General features: G+C 31.1%; 1 protein-coding gene across 5 annotated transcripts in view; it reads left to right on the top strand.

Moving 5' to 3' along the window:
- The window catches only part of Wrn (WRN RecQ like helicase), a 143,653-nt gene that overhangs the window by 38,382 nt on the left and 89,037 nt on the right, over positions 1-16,234 (top strand). For all 5 annotated transcript variants that reach the window (XM_076853901.1, XM_076853900.1, XM_076853899.1 and 2 more), the window contains 7 exons: positions 1,150-1,264; positions 4,446-4,869; positions 7,367-7,447; positions 8,348-8,486; positions 9,804-9,879; positions 14,734-14,801; positions 15,079-15,187. In XM_076853901.1, the coding sequence (XP_076710016.1) occupies positions 1,150-1,264; positions 4,446-4,869; positions 7,367-7,447; positions 8,348-8,486; positions 9,804-9,879; positions 14,734-14,801; positions 15,079-15,187 (1,012 nt within the window). The remainder of the gene's footprint in view (positions 1-1,149; positions 1,265-4,445; positions 4,870-7,366; positions 7,448-8,347; positions 8,487-9,803; positions 9,880-14,733; positions 14,802-15,078; positions 15,188-16,234) is intronic.

The following is a 16,234-nucleotide window of genomic DNA, read 5'->3' as shown; positions in this document are numbered from 1 at the left end:
TTCCAGTGGGAACTATAGATCTGTGCTAGGAATTTAAAGTGAACTGAGTGATTCTCTTTGTGTTTTATTTTCATCTATATTCTTCTGCTTGGGTGTAGGGAAAAAAAGCTGGATTTCATTAGAATAGGGGTTTTGCCAAATAAGTACCATTGAGCAGGAGAGCAAAGAGGTTGAGAGTCTATGCATCAAATGAATGATTACTAAAATGGGAGTAAGAAAAGAAAGACAATGGAGTGGGACTAGGAGAATAATGGAAAAGGTGGTAGGTTCAAAAGATTTGTTTCTGAAAGTGTCAAATAATTGTATGGAATTACATGCTGGGGCTCATGGGGAATACTTATAATTGATTTCTTCTTCTTTTTTTATATTTTTAATTGATGTGTACTTGGACTATTGAAGTGATTATTTTATTGGTAATTACAAGGTCAAAGATATATTTAAGGGAATAGGTGGCTGAAGTCAGCTGAAGAAAAATTATTGGAAATGGAGATGTCAAGGAATGGAAAAGGCCACATTTTTGGATGGACCATGTCTGTGAATGCTGAAATCACAAGGAATGATCACAGGAATAATTGTAGAGGGAAAGACAGTTAATGAACAAGGTGTTAAAATCAACACATAAAGGCATGTGATTTTGAGATGACAAGAGAATTGTAGCAATCAGGAATAACAGGTTTTATGGCCCAATGTCAGATGCTTTAGAGCTAGACTATTTAAAGGACAAGGGAAGTTGTGATGAAAAAATGCTAAGAAAGGAAAGGTTTGGGGAAAGGAGAACAGATTTTGTGCTGTTGATGGAAAATGAGATATAATGAAATTGATAATTTGGAAAATGATTACTGATTAGAAAGTCTTGCATTTGATTTTGGTTTTGATTGGTAATGAGGGCAATGAAGAATGACTGTTAGAAGAGATTATATTTACCAGACTGTATCAGCCCTCATGTTACTGTATTGATTTCTAATTTAGAAATAGTGCAGATGAGTGAAGCAAAGTGATATGATTTGGAGATGAATAGTCTTTTTTGTTGGAATTCAGTTTAAGGAAAGAATATACAAATCTGAGCCCTAATACTACTTAATGAAGTAGCTGAATAAATATTTCTGTTTTGCAGTTTGAAAATGAATTTTGATTTTTATTTTTCCCTAGAGGAGAAAATCTCACCTGGTGAAGTAAAGAAACAGTTGACTTCAATCTCTGAGGAGATGATGTATTTGGCTAAGCATTTTCCTGACAGTTGCAGAAAATTGGAAAATTCACAGAGGTTAAATATATTTTTATCAATTACATTTCTTCTCATTCCTATATATGAAGAATTAACTGTTCATAAAGGTGGATTTATATGTAGATTCATACATCCAAACGTCTAAGGATTTTCTGTCTTCTTTATAGGCTATTTTATGAACAAATTATGTTTTTGAAATTACTTTTGTATTTTTGTTAAAGCAAAATAAAATAAGCACATATTAAGGAAAATACTTGATGCAAAGTTGTCTTTTTCTGGTTATGAGCATCTTTCATTTAATTATAGTTTGATCACTTGAAATCTTTAAATAAAATAGGTTATCATCTGGTTATTATTTAAGACTCTTATGTAGTTGGCAGACTATTAAAATAGAAGGTATACAAAGTTTAAAAAATGTTTTATGGTGAAACCACTAAATAACTTGAGATACTTGGATTGAATGTTCTACACAGATTAATAGACCTTAGACTCCAGGTGCTATGTAGCTAAATATTTTTGGAACCAAACCTTGCTTTGGTCTTAATTGCTGAATGACTTTTTTCTTAAGTCTTAAAGCAGGAATGTTCTTGAACAGTGAACAATGTAATAATGTATTTTGTGGGCAAAGATATTTGTTAGAAATGTGAAGCGGTTAAATAGAAAATAGAAATAGAAAATATTTGAAAATATTTGAAAATATTTGACTCTGGGAAAGTGCAGTGTTAATGTATTCTTTTTTGGATAAGATTTGTGATAGATTTTGATTAAGAGATTAAAGAATGTAGCATAGAAATTCAAATTTCTATGTCATTTTTTCCCTTACGAAGAAGTTGTTTTGATGGTTTTTAGGTAACTGAGAATTTTGAAAAAATATAACTTTTAAATGAGTAAAAGGTACTAGTAAATCCATTTCTTTGTCATTTTTACATTTTTCTATAAAATTAGAAAAATCATCTTTTATCTGATTTTTATATACCTTTCAGATTTTTGTACTGGCAGTTAAAATATCTACTTAAGATAAATTGCATGTGTGTAATGCTTTTCTTCATAACACCAAAGCTAAATAGATTTTCTTAAAACGTAACAATGAGAAATATTGGGTCTCATAAAATTTTAGTGTCAAAACAATAACTAATCAAATCTCTTATTTTATGTTCTTTGTTATACATCTTCAGTAAGACATAACTTATTCAGATTATACTTTAGAACTAGGAGGGAGCAAAAAAGGCCTTTTAGTAGCCAAAATACCTGCCATAAGCATGCAGTTGGACTCACTTTCTGCATTTCCAGTGGAGTGAATAGGCTGCATTCAGAGTACATTTGCTTTTTGTTTATAGATTGAGTCTGACAGGCTTGGATTTCTAGTTAAAATGACAGTGATATGAATAAAGAATGATATGTACTTGACAGCAGCTAGAACTGATAGCTAGCAGTCTATGAAGGAGTAGCCAAATTTTAATAAATTTGAAATAAAACTCTTAAAGAAGTTTGAAGTTTATTGCATAAGGGAACATATGTTTCAGTAGAACCTGGAAGTTCACTGAATATAGTATTGCAGAGTTATTGATTTAAATTCAATACATTATTTGTTTTATTGTTGTTATGTATTTGATATTCTGCTGGATGCCAAGGCTGTCCACAAGCAACTAATGCATGATAACAATCCCAAGAAAGAAGCGGTGTATGTTATGTCCTATTAAAGAAGGCAGAATGGCCTTTGGTATTTGTTAGAGTAAATATTAAATTACCTTGTATGAAATATTTTTTGAGATTAGTGCAGGATAAATGAGCCAATCTTGTTGGTTGATCTGTGCCACTTTTGCTATATTTATATTACAGCATCCTGTACATTTAATAATTAAGCTGTATCACATAACTGTTCCTACTAAATTATTATAGACAGTTCTTCAATTTGAATAGCTGTGTATAATGCTAAATATTCTTCTCTCTCTCTCTCTACACACACACACACACACACACACACACACACACACACATATTAGTTTGTTGATGGACCTTTATTTTATTTATTTATATGTGGTGCTGAGAATTGAACCCAGTGCCTCATACATGTTAGGCAAGCGTGTTACCACTGAGCCACAACTGCAGACCTAAATATTTTTAATAGTTGTATATAATGCTAAATATTCTTTATAAGATTTAGAGAATTTTATAATTTTAAAATCAATGTTTTGGGGCTGGGGTTGTGCCTCAGTAGTAGAGTGCTCGCCTAGCATGTTTTTAGTTTTTGGATTTAATTTTGCTGTTGATTTTGTTTGTGTTAATGTAGAGTTTGCTTAGAAGCTTAGGCCCACTTTGAAGTGCTATTAATGATACAATTTTCAGTATAAAAATAATTCCTGGTGGGAAATTTTTCTTCTATATTTCAAAGGATATGTGTCCAGTTTTGATAATTTTGAAGATGCAAAAAGTATCATTTTTAAATTGAAGCATAAGCACTATTATGATTTGCATTTGGGACTAGTAATTAATTGATCAGTGAGTTGAAAAAGTTAGCTACAAAATGAGATCATAAAAGTTTGCTTTTGACTTAACATATTAATATATTTGTTCCCAATTTTTTGGTATGTACCAAGGTTTTTTTGTTTGTTCTTGTTGTTTGTTTTTAATCATAGGCCTGCTGTTTGTAGTTCTTCAGGGTCTTTCTTGTTCAGACTATACTCAAAATATATTATCTACATTTTCTCATTTCAGTTTCTTTAAAATGGAGAGAAAAATTAAGATGCTTGAAGCCATCTGAGTGCACAGTCCTAGGAATTTTCCTTCAGATTTTAATTTTTACTATAGTTTATCAAATAACTTTTTTCTTTTTAAAAGAAATTAGCTAGGTCTTTCCATGTGTTCAACCCAGAATTTAATGAAATAGTTTTTCTTTTATGTGGTCATGTATCATTGACTTACTTTATAGTTAATTGAATTAGTTACCGTGCCCCCCCACCAAATAAGTAAAGCTGGCATAAATAAGTTGATTATCAAACACTGTTTCCTCTTAGCATACAAGTCAGTTGTTAGATGCAAAAGTACCTTGCTGTGCTAGAGAGTGCCTACCACCTATCCTTACATGGGCACGAGGGACTAGGGGATGAAAAGCAACTTTATCCAGTGGGTCTTCTAGCAGAAGATCAGTTTAAAAGCTTTAAAGCTTGCTAGTATAGTTAATGCAATTGAATTGAATAATCTTTCTTTAAAAATTTTTTAGGGTTTGTATAATTTTGAAGAATATTTCAGAAAATCTATGTTCACTGAAGAAGATGATATTTGATTCTTCTAACACCGAGACTGAACTGAGGCCCAGCAGTAGCTTTGATTTATTATCATTGGAAGATTCAACTGTTGGTAGACATCAACAGAAACAAATTAGAGAACATAAAATTTTAACTAAAGATGAGCCATGGGATATAACACTTGATAATTTAGTTAAACATGATGGAAAAGATATACTTGGAAATGAAGTAAAGCAAGAAGATGGATTTAAAGATGGAATAGAAGACAATAAATTGAAAGAAAATACGGAAAGAACTTGTTTGATGTCATTAGATATTACAGATCAAGAACTCGAAATTTTGGAACAACAGGCTCAGGAAGAATCTCCTCTTAATGATGTTTCTTACCTTTCTGCTGAGGTACTAAATAAGGAGGAGACACTTTGTTTATTCATTAGTAGGGATTGTCTTTTTTCTTTATATGGACACATAGCAAATATTTTACACTTTATGGAACATACAGCTACTCACTTCTTCCATAGAGACAATTCTGTAGTATGACCATAGCCACAGACAAATGTAAACAAACATGCCTTCTGTTTTTTAAAAACTTTACATATAAACAGTGGGCTGTATTTGGTTTGTGAGCCACAGCTGTTGCCCTGGACTTAGTATAATAAATAGCACTGTATCGTGGAAAAAAATTTTAGTATCAATAGACATTTGTTGTAATTTTCTATTTTATAATTTCTTATGCTTTTTTTCTTTTTCTTTTTTATATAATAAGTATCTGTTTTTTTGTGTATTTACATATCTGCTAGTGTTTACTCTTCTAAACTTGACTTTTAGGTAGTTTTTATTTCATACAGAGTTTGTTTACCTGCTAGGTAAAGTTTTTAGTAAATACCTCATGTTTTTGGTTGACATGTCTTACTATCGTCTTTAAAAGTCAGGTACTTGGGACTGGGGTTGTGGCTCAGGGGTTGATTGCTTGCCTCACACTTGCGAGACCCTGGGTTCGATCCTCAGCACCAAATAAAAATACATAAGTAAAATGTTTTTCCCCCCCTTAATTTCTCATTTGTTTTTCATTAGTTAAGAAGTCCATAGTCTCTGGAATTTTATACATTTTTTGTAGTAAGATTTTAGATTTTGAAAGCTTGCTAATAGGATTATGGCCTCATTTTTCTAATGGAAATGAAATTGGAGAAATTCTCTGCTTTGATCACTATATTAATAATCATTTCTATTATGTAGATATATTTTATTTTAAAATTGCTTTTCAGCTATTCTCATTTCAATCATTTGTGCAGAAAGCAGTTTCCTCCTTTGGGAAATACCATTTTTTGCTAGCATCTGTATTACTCTTTAATTTTCTAGACATTTATTTTTAGATATGTACTTTAAAGTGATATTTTCCATATATAGAATTATGATAATATTTCTTGACTATTTTTAAACCAGTTATAATTTTTATTGTATAATTATTAGCATTTTTCCTTATTCATTCATTTATTCAAGTTTTTCAATTATTTATTCAAGACCTTATTTAAAAAATAAAAGAGGGCTAGGGTTTTGGCTCAGTGGTAGAGCACTTGCCTAGTGCATGTGAGGCAGTGGGTTCAGTCCCCAGCACCACATTTTAAAAAGTAAAAGAATTTTTATCTCCTAGTAAAATACTTCCTTTAAAGACTTTTTTTTTTTTTTTTTTTTTTTTTTTAAGCTTAAAACTGGCAGGTCAATTAAGGCTATACTTATCCCACTTCTAGCTTAAATATGCATTTTGGAGGCAGATTCTCTGTCTTCCTTCCTCCCTCCCTCCCTTCCTTCCTTCCTTCCTTCCTTCCTTCCTTCCTTCCTTTGGATTGAACTCAGGGCCACTCAACCACTGAGCCACATCTCCAGCCCTATTTTGTATTTTATTTAGAGACAAGTTCTCATGGAGTTGCTTAATGCCTTGTTTTTGCTGAGGCTGGCTTTGAAATCACAATCCTCCTGCCGCTGGGATTACAGGTGTGCACAAGTGCGCCCGGATTTTTAAAATTTCTTTTGTGAGTTTTTGATCATTTGATGTACTGGGATTGCCAAATTATTATAAAGATTCCTCATATCCAAACTTCAGCAGCAGACCAAGTAAATAACAGACACCTTTTCAAACATATATAGATTTTCTTGGAAAAAGTATACTGATTTATTTAGAGATACCACAGTCATAGTGTATTAGCTTTCATATCCTTTTTTTAATATTTTACTTTTTAGTTGTATTTTTATTTTATTTATTTTTATGTGGTGCAGAGGATCCAACCCAGAGTCTCGCACGTGCTAGGTGAGCGCTCTACCGCTGAGCTACAACCCCAGCCCCAGATTTTGTATCTTTTTAAAAAAATCAGTAGATTTAATAAAAGAATAATTACTGTTCTTGGCTTATATGTTTTTTTAGCCCTGTGAAGAGTTTCTTGTACTTAAAATGTTTGGGAGACACAGTTTGATGTTGTTTAACCACATTTGAACTTTGTACTCTTATTTAGAGCAGGAATTTTATTTTATATATGTTTATCTAACTTGTCTATCTTGCTGTATTTCTTTTTTTCCTTTTATTCATTTATCCTTCTTCCTCTCCCTTTTTTTTAGATATTTATTTTTTTAGTTGTAGTTGGATACAATACCTTTATTTTGTTTACACTTTTTTATGTGGTGCTGAGAATCGAACCCAAGGCAGGGCCTTGCACGGGCTAGGCGAGTGTTCTACCACTGAGCCACAACTCCAGCCCACTTTCTCCCCTTTTTAATGCATTTGTTGAATAGAGAAGAGGAAGATATCTGCAGTTATCTAGCATATGGAAACTTTATTTTGTAGGAAAGAGGATATAGAATCGATTATACTGGAAATTAATGTTTGAAATACTTTCTTTTAAAGCATTTGTCTCCCAATGATAATGAAAAAGATTCATCTTACTTAATTGAAAGTGATGAAGATTTAGAAATGGAGATGCTTAAGGTATGTTTAAAATTTTGGAAAAGTTACCTATTCTTTCCAAAGGACACTTAATTAAGTAAACTATTACCTGATTTTAAACCAGTTTCTACAGTAATGAAGTTGCTACCAATTATGTAACATTCTAAGTACAAGAAACTCTTCACAGGGCTAAAAAACCATACAAGCCAAGAACAGAGTTAGTGTTTTTCAATTCATACTTCTATATGTTTATATGGTCTATAAATAAAGTCCTTTAGTTAAAATTATAAAAAATAATAATAAATGGAAGTTTTAATGGTTTCATGAAATCTTCCATATCACTTCTTTGTAAAAAGTTTCATAGATGAAATAATTTTGAAATAGATAATCCTAATATTGTGGAACCAGAATAAAGCCAAATAATTTTTTTCACATACATAATATTCTTTCCTAAAATTATTTCCATCTTGTTTTTTGTTTCAATAATTGCAAATACATTTTCATTGTTTGCTTATGGTTCAAATCTTATCCTTATTCAGTAAGGATGACTGACATATGATATAGAGAAATTTATTACAAAAATAGCATTGGAATCTATATTTATCAATTTGGAATTGCAAACATTTAAATACAAGAAAGAAAAAAATGTTTAAAATTATTCAAATTCAAAATTTATGATAGATTTCCCCAGGGGCAGTTTATTGTATGCTATTAATGAACCTTGTTTATGCTGGATGTATTCCATCTTTGGACTTGTGCCTTGAAAGCCATTCTTAAGCACATATTTATAGAGGAGCACACATGTTCTTTTGTGGTATTGCTTGCACATCTGCCAGCTTTGAACAAAATCGTAGGCTCTGTTAATAATACTTCTTTGTGCTTGATGAGAAAGATTTGATACTGTCAGTGGTTTTGCTTTTAAGTTTTCTTTTAAACTTTCAGTCTTTAGAAAATCTAAATAGTGGCATGGTAGAACCAATTCATTCTAAATGCTTAGAAATGGAAAGAAATCTGAGACTTTCTACTGAAGAAGATGATGATGATAAAAATGAAGCTATTGAAGAGGAAGAAGAAGATGAGGGTAAGCACTGAAGTGTGTTTTATTTAACTCTCTTGATCCACACCACTGTCTTTAATTTAGAGTGCATGTGTTCTGGAGGTCAGGGACTTTGTGACATATAATTATTAGTTCCTTTAAACTTGCTATGAAATTCCTTAGTGCTCTTGTCTCCATAAAGCAGAGTCTTACTATTTATAAAAATGTGTAATAGAAGTGTTGTGTCATTCAGTGGATGTGGTGAATTATATATTTACTTTTTTCATACTGAATTATATATTTTATCTGGATCTTAATGATGGTCAAAATCATTTGCCAATTACTTATATTAAAGATCATTGTGAGTGACATGGATATGTAGCATTATTCTTCAGGATCTTATTATTTAAATAAGTAGGACAATATAAAGAAACAAAATGGACTTATTTTTAGACTGTATGTTAACAAAGAATTTATTAAATGAACTTTCTGTGTAAGTGCAAATAAGCATATTATGGAAAGTTTGGGTTATTCTCATAAAGTAGCACTCTTACTAAACTCAGACTTCATCATTGACAAATGAAAATTTTAAAGCCTTTTTTAGGTGGAAAGTATATATGAATATGTTGACAGATGTTTTCCTCTTTGTTTTCTTATAATTTGTCCAAATATGTTTGGTTTTCTCTCTATAGTTGTTAAAGTTGAGAAGTAAAATAATTAATTTGTTTAGTAAAAAATTATCTTGATGTTTTTGGTTTTGACCTTTCTTGGTCTCACATGAACCTTTAAGCCAAATAATAAACAGTGGAAATCACTTGGGTAGAACTAACATGACTTCATTGTACTGTGCAGTTAGAATTTTAATCACATAGATAGATAAATTTACCTAAAATTGGTTTTAGTTAACTAAATTAGATGTAGGTAACTAAATTTAGGTAATAGATTGAGTTTTAAAATTAAGATTTTATTTTATCTGTAGACTTCACTTATGACACTAGTATAATTTCTGATTACCATTAATTAGTTAGTTATATTATAAATTATGGATTGTTATATTGCTTATTATGGTGGATTCTAGATGTTAGATCTTAAAAACTTAGCGGATTTCCAAAACATTAGTTTTTTGCAGTGCTGGTAAAGTCTGAACCACAACAAAATTTTAATACTTTAGTAAAATCAAGGTATTTACCTGAAGTCATTTCTTATACTCTGAGAACTAAATTAAGTTGGAATTAAAACAGTAACCTCTGAAACCTACCACTATATTTATTCTTTAAAAAAAGCCAATGAAATAAACTCCTTCCTCCTCTTATTTAGTGTATTTCTATTTGAACAGAAATGCCTATTTTGTTTTATTTTAAGATCTTTTATTGCCAGAACCCAATGAGAAGCATATTGTTTGCCTCAAGACCTACTTTGGCCATAACAATTTTAAACCGTGAGTATAATTTCAGTTAATTAAATAAAATACTTAGTGTTTTCTTCACAAAGAACAAAAAGGTAAATAACCCATTTTTTAACAGTAGCATACAACTTCTCTGTAATCATACATGCCACACTGTATTTCTTATGTGTGACTATAAAATTATTTCTGAAAATTTTTTTTATCAGTAAGGAAAACTGATTTTCATTTTAATTGAATGCTTTTGTTTAGAAACTAGCGTAAATATATTAAAAAATGAATTTGTATTTAATGCTGATTTTTTCCATTAAGTATCTATGTGCTTTTTTTGTGCATCATATTTTTCATTGTATGCTAAGAAGTTTATAAGGCAATAGTTTAAAGAATAGTAGTAATTTTATCTGTTTTAATATACTCAAATGTATTCACATCTAACAGGCACATTTATACATAAAAAGGATGAATAAAAGTGAGAAGAACAAGAAGTAAATTTGAATAAAACTGTTAAGAATGTAGACAGCTTTGCGAACTTGCAGAAGAATATACTGAAGCATTTTTTTCTGTTTTAAGAAATTTTTATTTAAATATATCCTACATACAGAAAAATATACATATGATACAGATCAATGAATTTTGATGAACTGAGCACCCTGTGTAACCAGCACTTAGATAAGAATAGGTCATTATCAGCATAGCAGAAGATCACCTTTCCAATTGATTTTACTTTGACATTTTATTAAGAAAAATTTCTAAGATACAACAAGTTGAAAGGATTACTACTACTACTACTGCTGTGGACTTGGGCATATTCACCACCTACATTCTATTATTAACACTTTATTTTACTTGTTTTATCACAGACATATCTCTATCCATTCATTACTACAGTTTTTGGTATAAAATTTGCATATAAGGAAGAGTACAAACCTTAAATGTATGTTTTCAAATCTCAAGTGTACACACACACACATCTATATAACCTAAGTCTTCATCAAGATATAGAACATTATCACCACAAAGTTCTGTTATTTTTTTTCATTCTTTAAAATTTTAATTTGTTATATATGACTCCAGAATGCATTACAATTTCTATTACACATATAGAGCACAATTTTTCATATCTCTGATTGTACACAAAGTATAGTCAAACCATTCATGTCTTCATACATGTACTTAGGGTAATGATGTCCATCTCATTCCACTGTGCTTCCTATTGCCATTCCCCCTCTCTTCACCTCCCTCCCCCTTTCCCCTGTGTCTTATCATCTAATCCTCCCATGCCGTGCCCCCCACCTCCATTATGAATCAGCAGCCTTAAATCAGAGAGAACATTTGGCATTGTTTTTTGGGATTAGCTAACTTTACTTAGCATTGTATTCTCCATCTCCATCCATTTACCTGCAAATGCCATGATTTTATTCTCTTTTATTGCTGAATAATATTCCATTGTGTACATATATCACATTTTCTTTATCCATTCATCTACTGAAGGGCATCTTGGTTGGTTCCACAGGTTAGCTATTGTGAATTGTGCTGCTATAAACATTGATGTGGCTGTGTCCCTGTAGTATGCTGTTTTTAAGTCCTTTGGGTATTGACTGAGGAGAAGGATAGCTGGGTCAAATGGTGGTTCCATTTCAAGTTTTCCAAGGATTCTCCATACTGCTTTCCATATTGGCTGCACCAATTTGCAGTCCCACCAGCAACGTATGAGTGTGCCTTTCCCCCCACATCCTCGCCAACACTTATTGTTTGTATTCTTAATAGCTGCCATTCTGACTAAGCGAGATGAAAGAGTAGTTTTGATTTGCATTTCTTTGTTTCCTAGGGATGTTGAACACTTTTTCATATTTTTGTTGACTGATTGTATGTCTTCTTCTGAGAGGTGTCTGTTCAGTTCCTTGGCCCATTTATTGATTGGGTTACTTGTTTTTTTGAGTTGATTTTTGAGTTCTTTATATATCCTAGAGATTAGAGCTCCATCTGGTGTGTGAGGGGTAAAAATTTCCATCTGGTGTGTGAGGCTCTCTATTCACCTCACTGTTTATTTTGCGGAGAATAAACTTTTTAGTTTGAATTCATCCCATTTATTGATTCTTGATATAGGATTCTTATTAAGGAGGTTAGGGCCTAATCCAACATGATGGAGATTTGGGTCTACTTTTTCTAATAGATGCAGTATCTTTAGTTTAATTCCTAGGTCTTTGGGAATTAAACTTTGAGTTGAATTTTGTGCATGTGAGAGATAGGGCTAATTTTGTTCATGGTGAGAGATAGATAATTTCATTTTGTTGCCTATGGATTTCCAGTTTTCCCAGCACCATTTGTTGAAGAGATTATCTTTTCTCCAATGTACATTTTTTGGCGCTTTTGCCTAATATAAGATAATTGTAATTATGTGGGTTAGTCTGTGTGTCCTCTATTCTGTACCATTGGTCTACAAGTCTGTTTTGGTGCCAATACCATGTTGGTTTTGTTACTGTTTCTCTGTATATAGTAGTATAGTTTAATGTCTTGCATAGTGATGCTACTTGCTTCATTCTTCTTGCTAAGGATGTTTTAGCTATTCTGGTTTTTCCAGATAAATTTCATAACTGGTTTTTCTATCTATGAGGAATGTCAATGGGATTTTGATTGGAATTGTATTAAATCTGTATAATGCTTTTGGTAGTATGGTCATTTTGACAATATTAAGTCTGCCTATCCAAGAACAAGGTAGATCTTTTCATCTTCTAAGGTCTTTTAAAATTTCTTTCTTTAGCATTCTGTAGTTATCATTGTAGGCATCTTTCACCTCTTTCATTAAGTTGATTCCCAAGTATTTTATTTTATTTAGACTGTTGTAAATGGGGTAGTTTTCCTTGTTTCCCTTTCAGAGGATTTGTCACTAACATACAGAAATTCCTTTGATTTATGGGTATTGATTTTGTATCCTGTTACTTTGGTGAAGTCATTTATTAGTTCTAGAAGTTTTCTGGTGAAATTTTTTGGGTCTTCTATGTATAGAATCATATTGTTGGCAGATAGTGCTAAGTTGAGTTCTTTTATATCTGTCCGTATCTCTTTAATTTCTTTTTTCTTTCTGATTGCTCTGGTTAGAGTTTCAAGAACTATGTTAAATAGAAGTGGTGAAAGAGCGCATCCCTGTCTTGTTCCAGTTTTTAGAGGGAATGCTTTCAATTTTTCTCCATTTAGAATGATGTTGGCCTGGGGCTTAGTGTAGATAGCTTTTATGATGTTGAGATATGTTCCTGTTATCCTTAGTTTTTCTAGTTTTTGAACATGAAGGGGTACTGTAATTTGTTGAATGCTTTTTCTGCATCTATTGAGATGATCATATGATTCTTATCTTTTAAGTTTATTGATGTGATGAATTACATTTATTGATTTGCACATGTTGAACCAAACTTGCATACCTGGGATGAACCCCACTTGATTGTGGTGTACTATCTTTTTGATATGTTTTTGTATTTGATTTGTCAGAATTTTATTGAGAATTTTTGCATTCATGTTCATTAGAGATTGGTCTGAATTTTTTTTTTTTTATGTGTCTTTGTCTGGTTTTGGAATCAGGGTGATATTGGCTTCATAGAATGATTTTGGAAGTGCTCCCTCTTTTTTGATTTCCTGAAATAAATTGAGAAGTATTGGTATTAGTTCTACTTCAAAGGTATTGAGGAACTTGGCTGTGTATCCATCTGGTCTTGGGCTTTTCTTGGTTGGTAGGCTTCTGATGGTGTCTTGTATTTCATTGCTTGAAATTGATCTGTTTAAATTGTGTGTACCATCCTGATTTAATTTGGGCAAGTCATATGACTAGAAATTTGTTGATGCCTTCAATATTGTGTATTTTATTGGAGTACAAGTTTTCAAAAATAATCTCTAATTATCTTTTGTATTTTTGTAGTGTCTGTTGTGATATTTCCTTTTTCATCACGTATCTTAGTGATTTGAGTTTTCTCTCTTCTTCTCTTCGTTAGCATGGCTAAGGGTTTGTCAGTTTTATTTATTTTTTCAAAGAACCAACTTTTTATTTTGTTAATTTTTTCAGTTTTTTCTGTTTCAATTTCATTGATTTCTGCTCTAATTTTATTTATATTTTCTCTGTAGCTTGTAATTCAAGGCTCTAATTTTAATTATTTCCTGTCTACTACTGCTTTTAATGTTTATTTGTTCTTCTTTTTCTAGGGCTTTGAGATGAAATGTTAAGTCATTTATTTGTTGACTTTTTCTTTGTTTAAGGAATGAACTCCAGACAGTGAGGTTTCCTCTTAGAACTGCCTTTGTAGTGTCCCAGAGATTTTGATATGTTGTATCTGTGTTCTCATTCACTTCTAAGAATTTTTTAATCTCCTCCTTGATGTCTTTTGCAACCCATTATTCATTCAGTAGCATATTATTTAATCTCCAGGTGTTGGAATAGCTTTTATTTTTTAATTTATCATTAATTTTAATTTCATTCCATTATGATCTGATAGAATGCAGGGTAGTATCTTGACTTTTTTTTATGTTTGCTAAGAGTTCCTTTGTGGCATAATATATGGTCTCAAAGTTCTTTCATTTTAAACCTAAACATTTCTTTTGTTTAAAGCATTGTTCTTTTGAATATCTAGTATAAAGCTTGAAATTCATTTTATGTTTTGTATATATGTAACAACATTTAATACATATACTAAATGGAAACTCCTAGTTTTTCAGTCAACCTGAATGGGAAGTTGATCAAATGAAGTTCTTTGTTTTAAAGTTCTAGGTTATGAACATATTTGTACATGAAGCTCAAAAGTATAAAAGAATTTTTTTTAATAGAAGTAAAAAGATTAAATAGGTTTTAACTTTATCCATTTAGTGTCATCTTATTAATAAAATAGCTTTATGCTTTTTACCTTCAAGGGTTCAGTGGAAAGTTATTCATTCTGTATTGGAAGAAAGAAGAGATAATGTTGTTGTCATGGCAACTGGTAAGTTATACTAAGCAAGTAACCTGTCTTTTGAAAAATAAATCTTGAAGATTTAAAAATGTTTAATTTCTCATTAAATTCTCAAAATACAGATAGAATTGCTATAAAATATGTAAGACTTGATATAGGGGATGAATGTACAAATTTATGCATGAATTATCTTTGAGGAAGATGAAATGTTAATATGATCATTCAGCTATGCAAGTGCCTTTTAAGAAGAAGATTAAAATATCAAGGATTAATTTTTTTTCTATGAGCATTTTTTTTTAATTTCAAGGATATGGAAAAAGTTTGTGTTTCCAGTACCCACCTGTTTATATAGGCAAGATTGGCATTGTCATTTCACCTCTTATTTCTTTGATGGAAGATCAAGTGCTCCAGCTGGAGTAAGTAATGTTTGCATTGCCACATCTTTCCCTCTTCTTTTATTCTATGAGTGAAACATCTGATGTATCATGTATGTTAAAATTTAGTTCACACTAATGCTTTTCTAAAAGTAAATGACACTTTGGAGGAAGGGCTTATCTTTTTTTTTTTTTTAAGGCTCCACCACCACTGTCCTATATGTCCAACATTGATTTTCTGTATTGAGTTCTCTGTAATCCAAGGCTATCAGGTGGCCTTGCGAAAATTTTCTGAAAAAGCATTATTATATTATGCCAGTTTATATTGACTGTTTTAAAATTCTCTTCTAGTTCTGTTACCCATATTCTTTTTTAAAAAATAATAGTATGTTTTTATTGAATTTTCAAATCTGCTTGTTGATGCTATTGATATTTGGATTCTATTCAGAAAATAAAATCCAGGATGGATAAGCTAATTCTGGAAGATTACTGATGTGGGCACTTATCCATTTGGAACACCACCTATTTTTATTTTTATTTATTTTCTTTTTTCTTTTTTATTGATTTAAAAAATGACAGTGGAATGCATTACAATTCTTATTACACATATATATCACAATTTTTCATATCTCTGTTTGTATATAAGGTATGTTGACACCTAATTTGTGTCTTCATATATGTATTTTGGATAATGATGTCTATCACATTCTACCATCCTTGCTAATCCCCTGCCCCCTCCATATTCTTGTTTTAAAAAATATTTATTTCTTTTAGTTGTATACAATACCTTTGTTTTTATTTATTTATTTTTATGTGGTGCTGATCATTGAACCCAGGGACTTGCACCCGCTAGGCGAGTGTTCTACCTCTGAGTCACAACCCCAGCTCTGTTACTCATATTCTTTAGCTTGGTATGAAGTATATATGTAAAAGTGTATTTTTTAATCTGTGAAAACCGTTCCAACTTCTTCAACCTGAGCTTTCAAATCTTTTTTTAAAGACTCTCTTTAACAACTACTTTCTGATATAGCCCTTGAAAAAATTTATTAAGTTAGTGAGATATAAAAAGAGAATTTCTTTTTGGTTTTT

Source organism: Callospermophilus lateralis, chromosome 4 (assembly GCF_048772815.1).
Source record: "Callospermophilus lateralis isolate mCalLat2 chromosome 4, mCalLat2.hap1, whole genome shotgun sequence".
Lineage (NCBI taxonomy): Eukaryota > Metazoa > Chordata > Mammalia > Rodentia > Sciuridae > Callospermophilus > Callospermophilus lateralis.
Note: the sequence above shows the minus strand (reverse complement) of the source record. Positions and strands in the feature narration are given on the sequence as shown.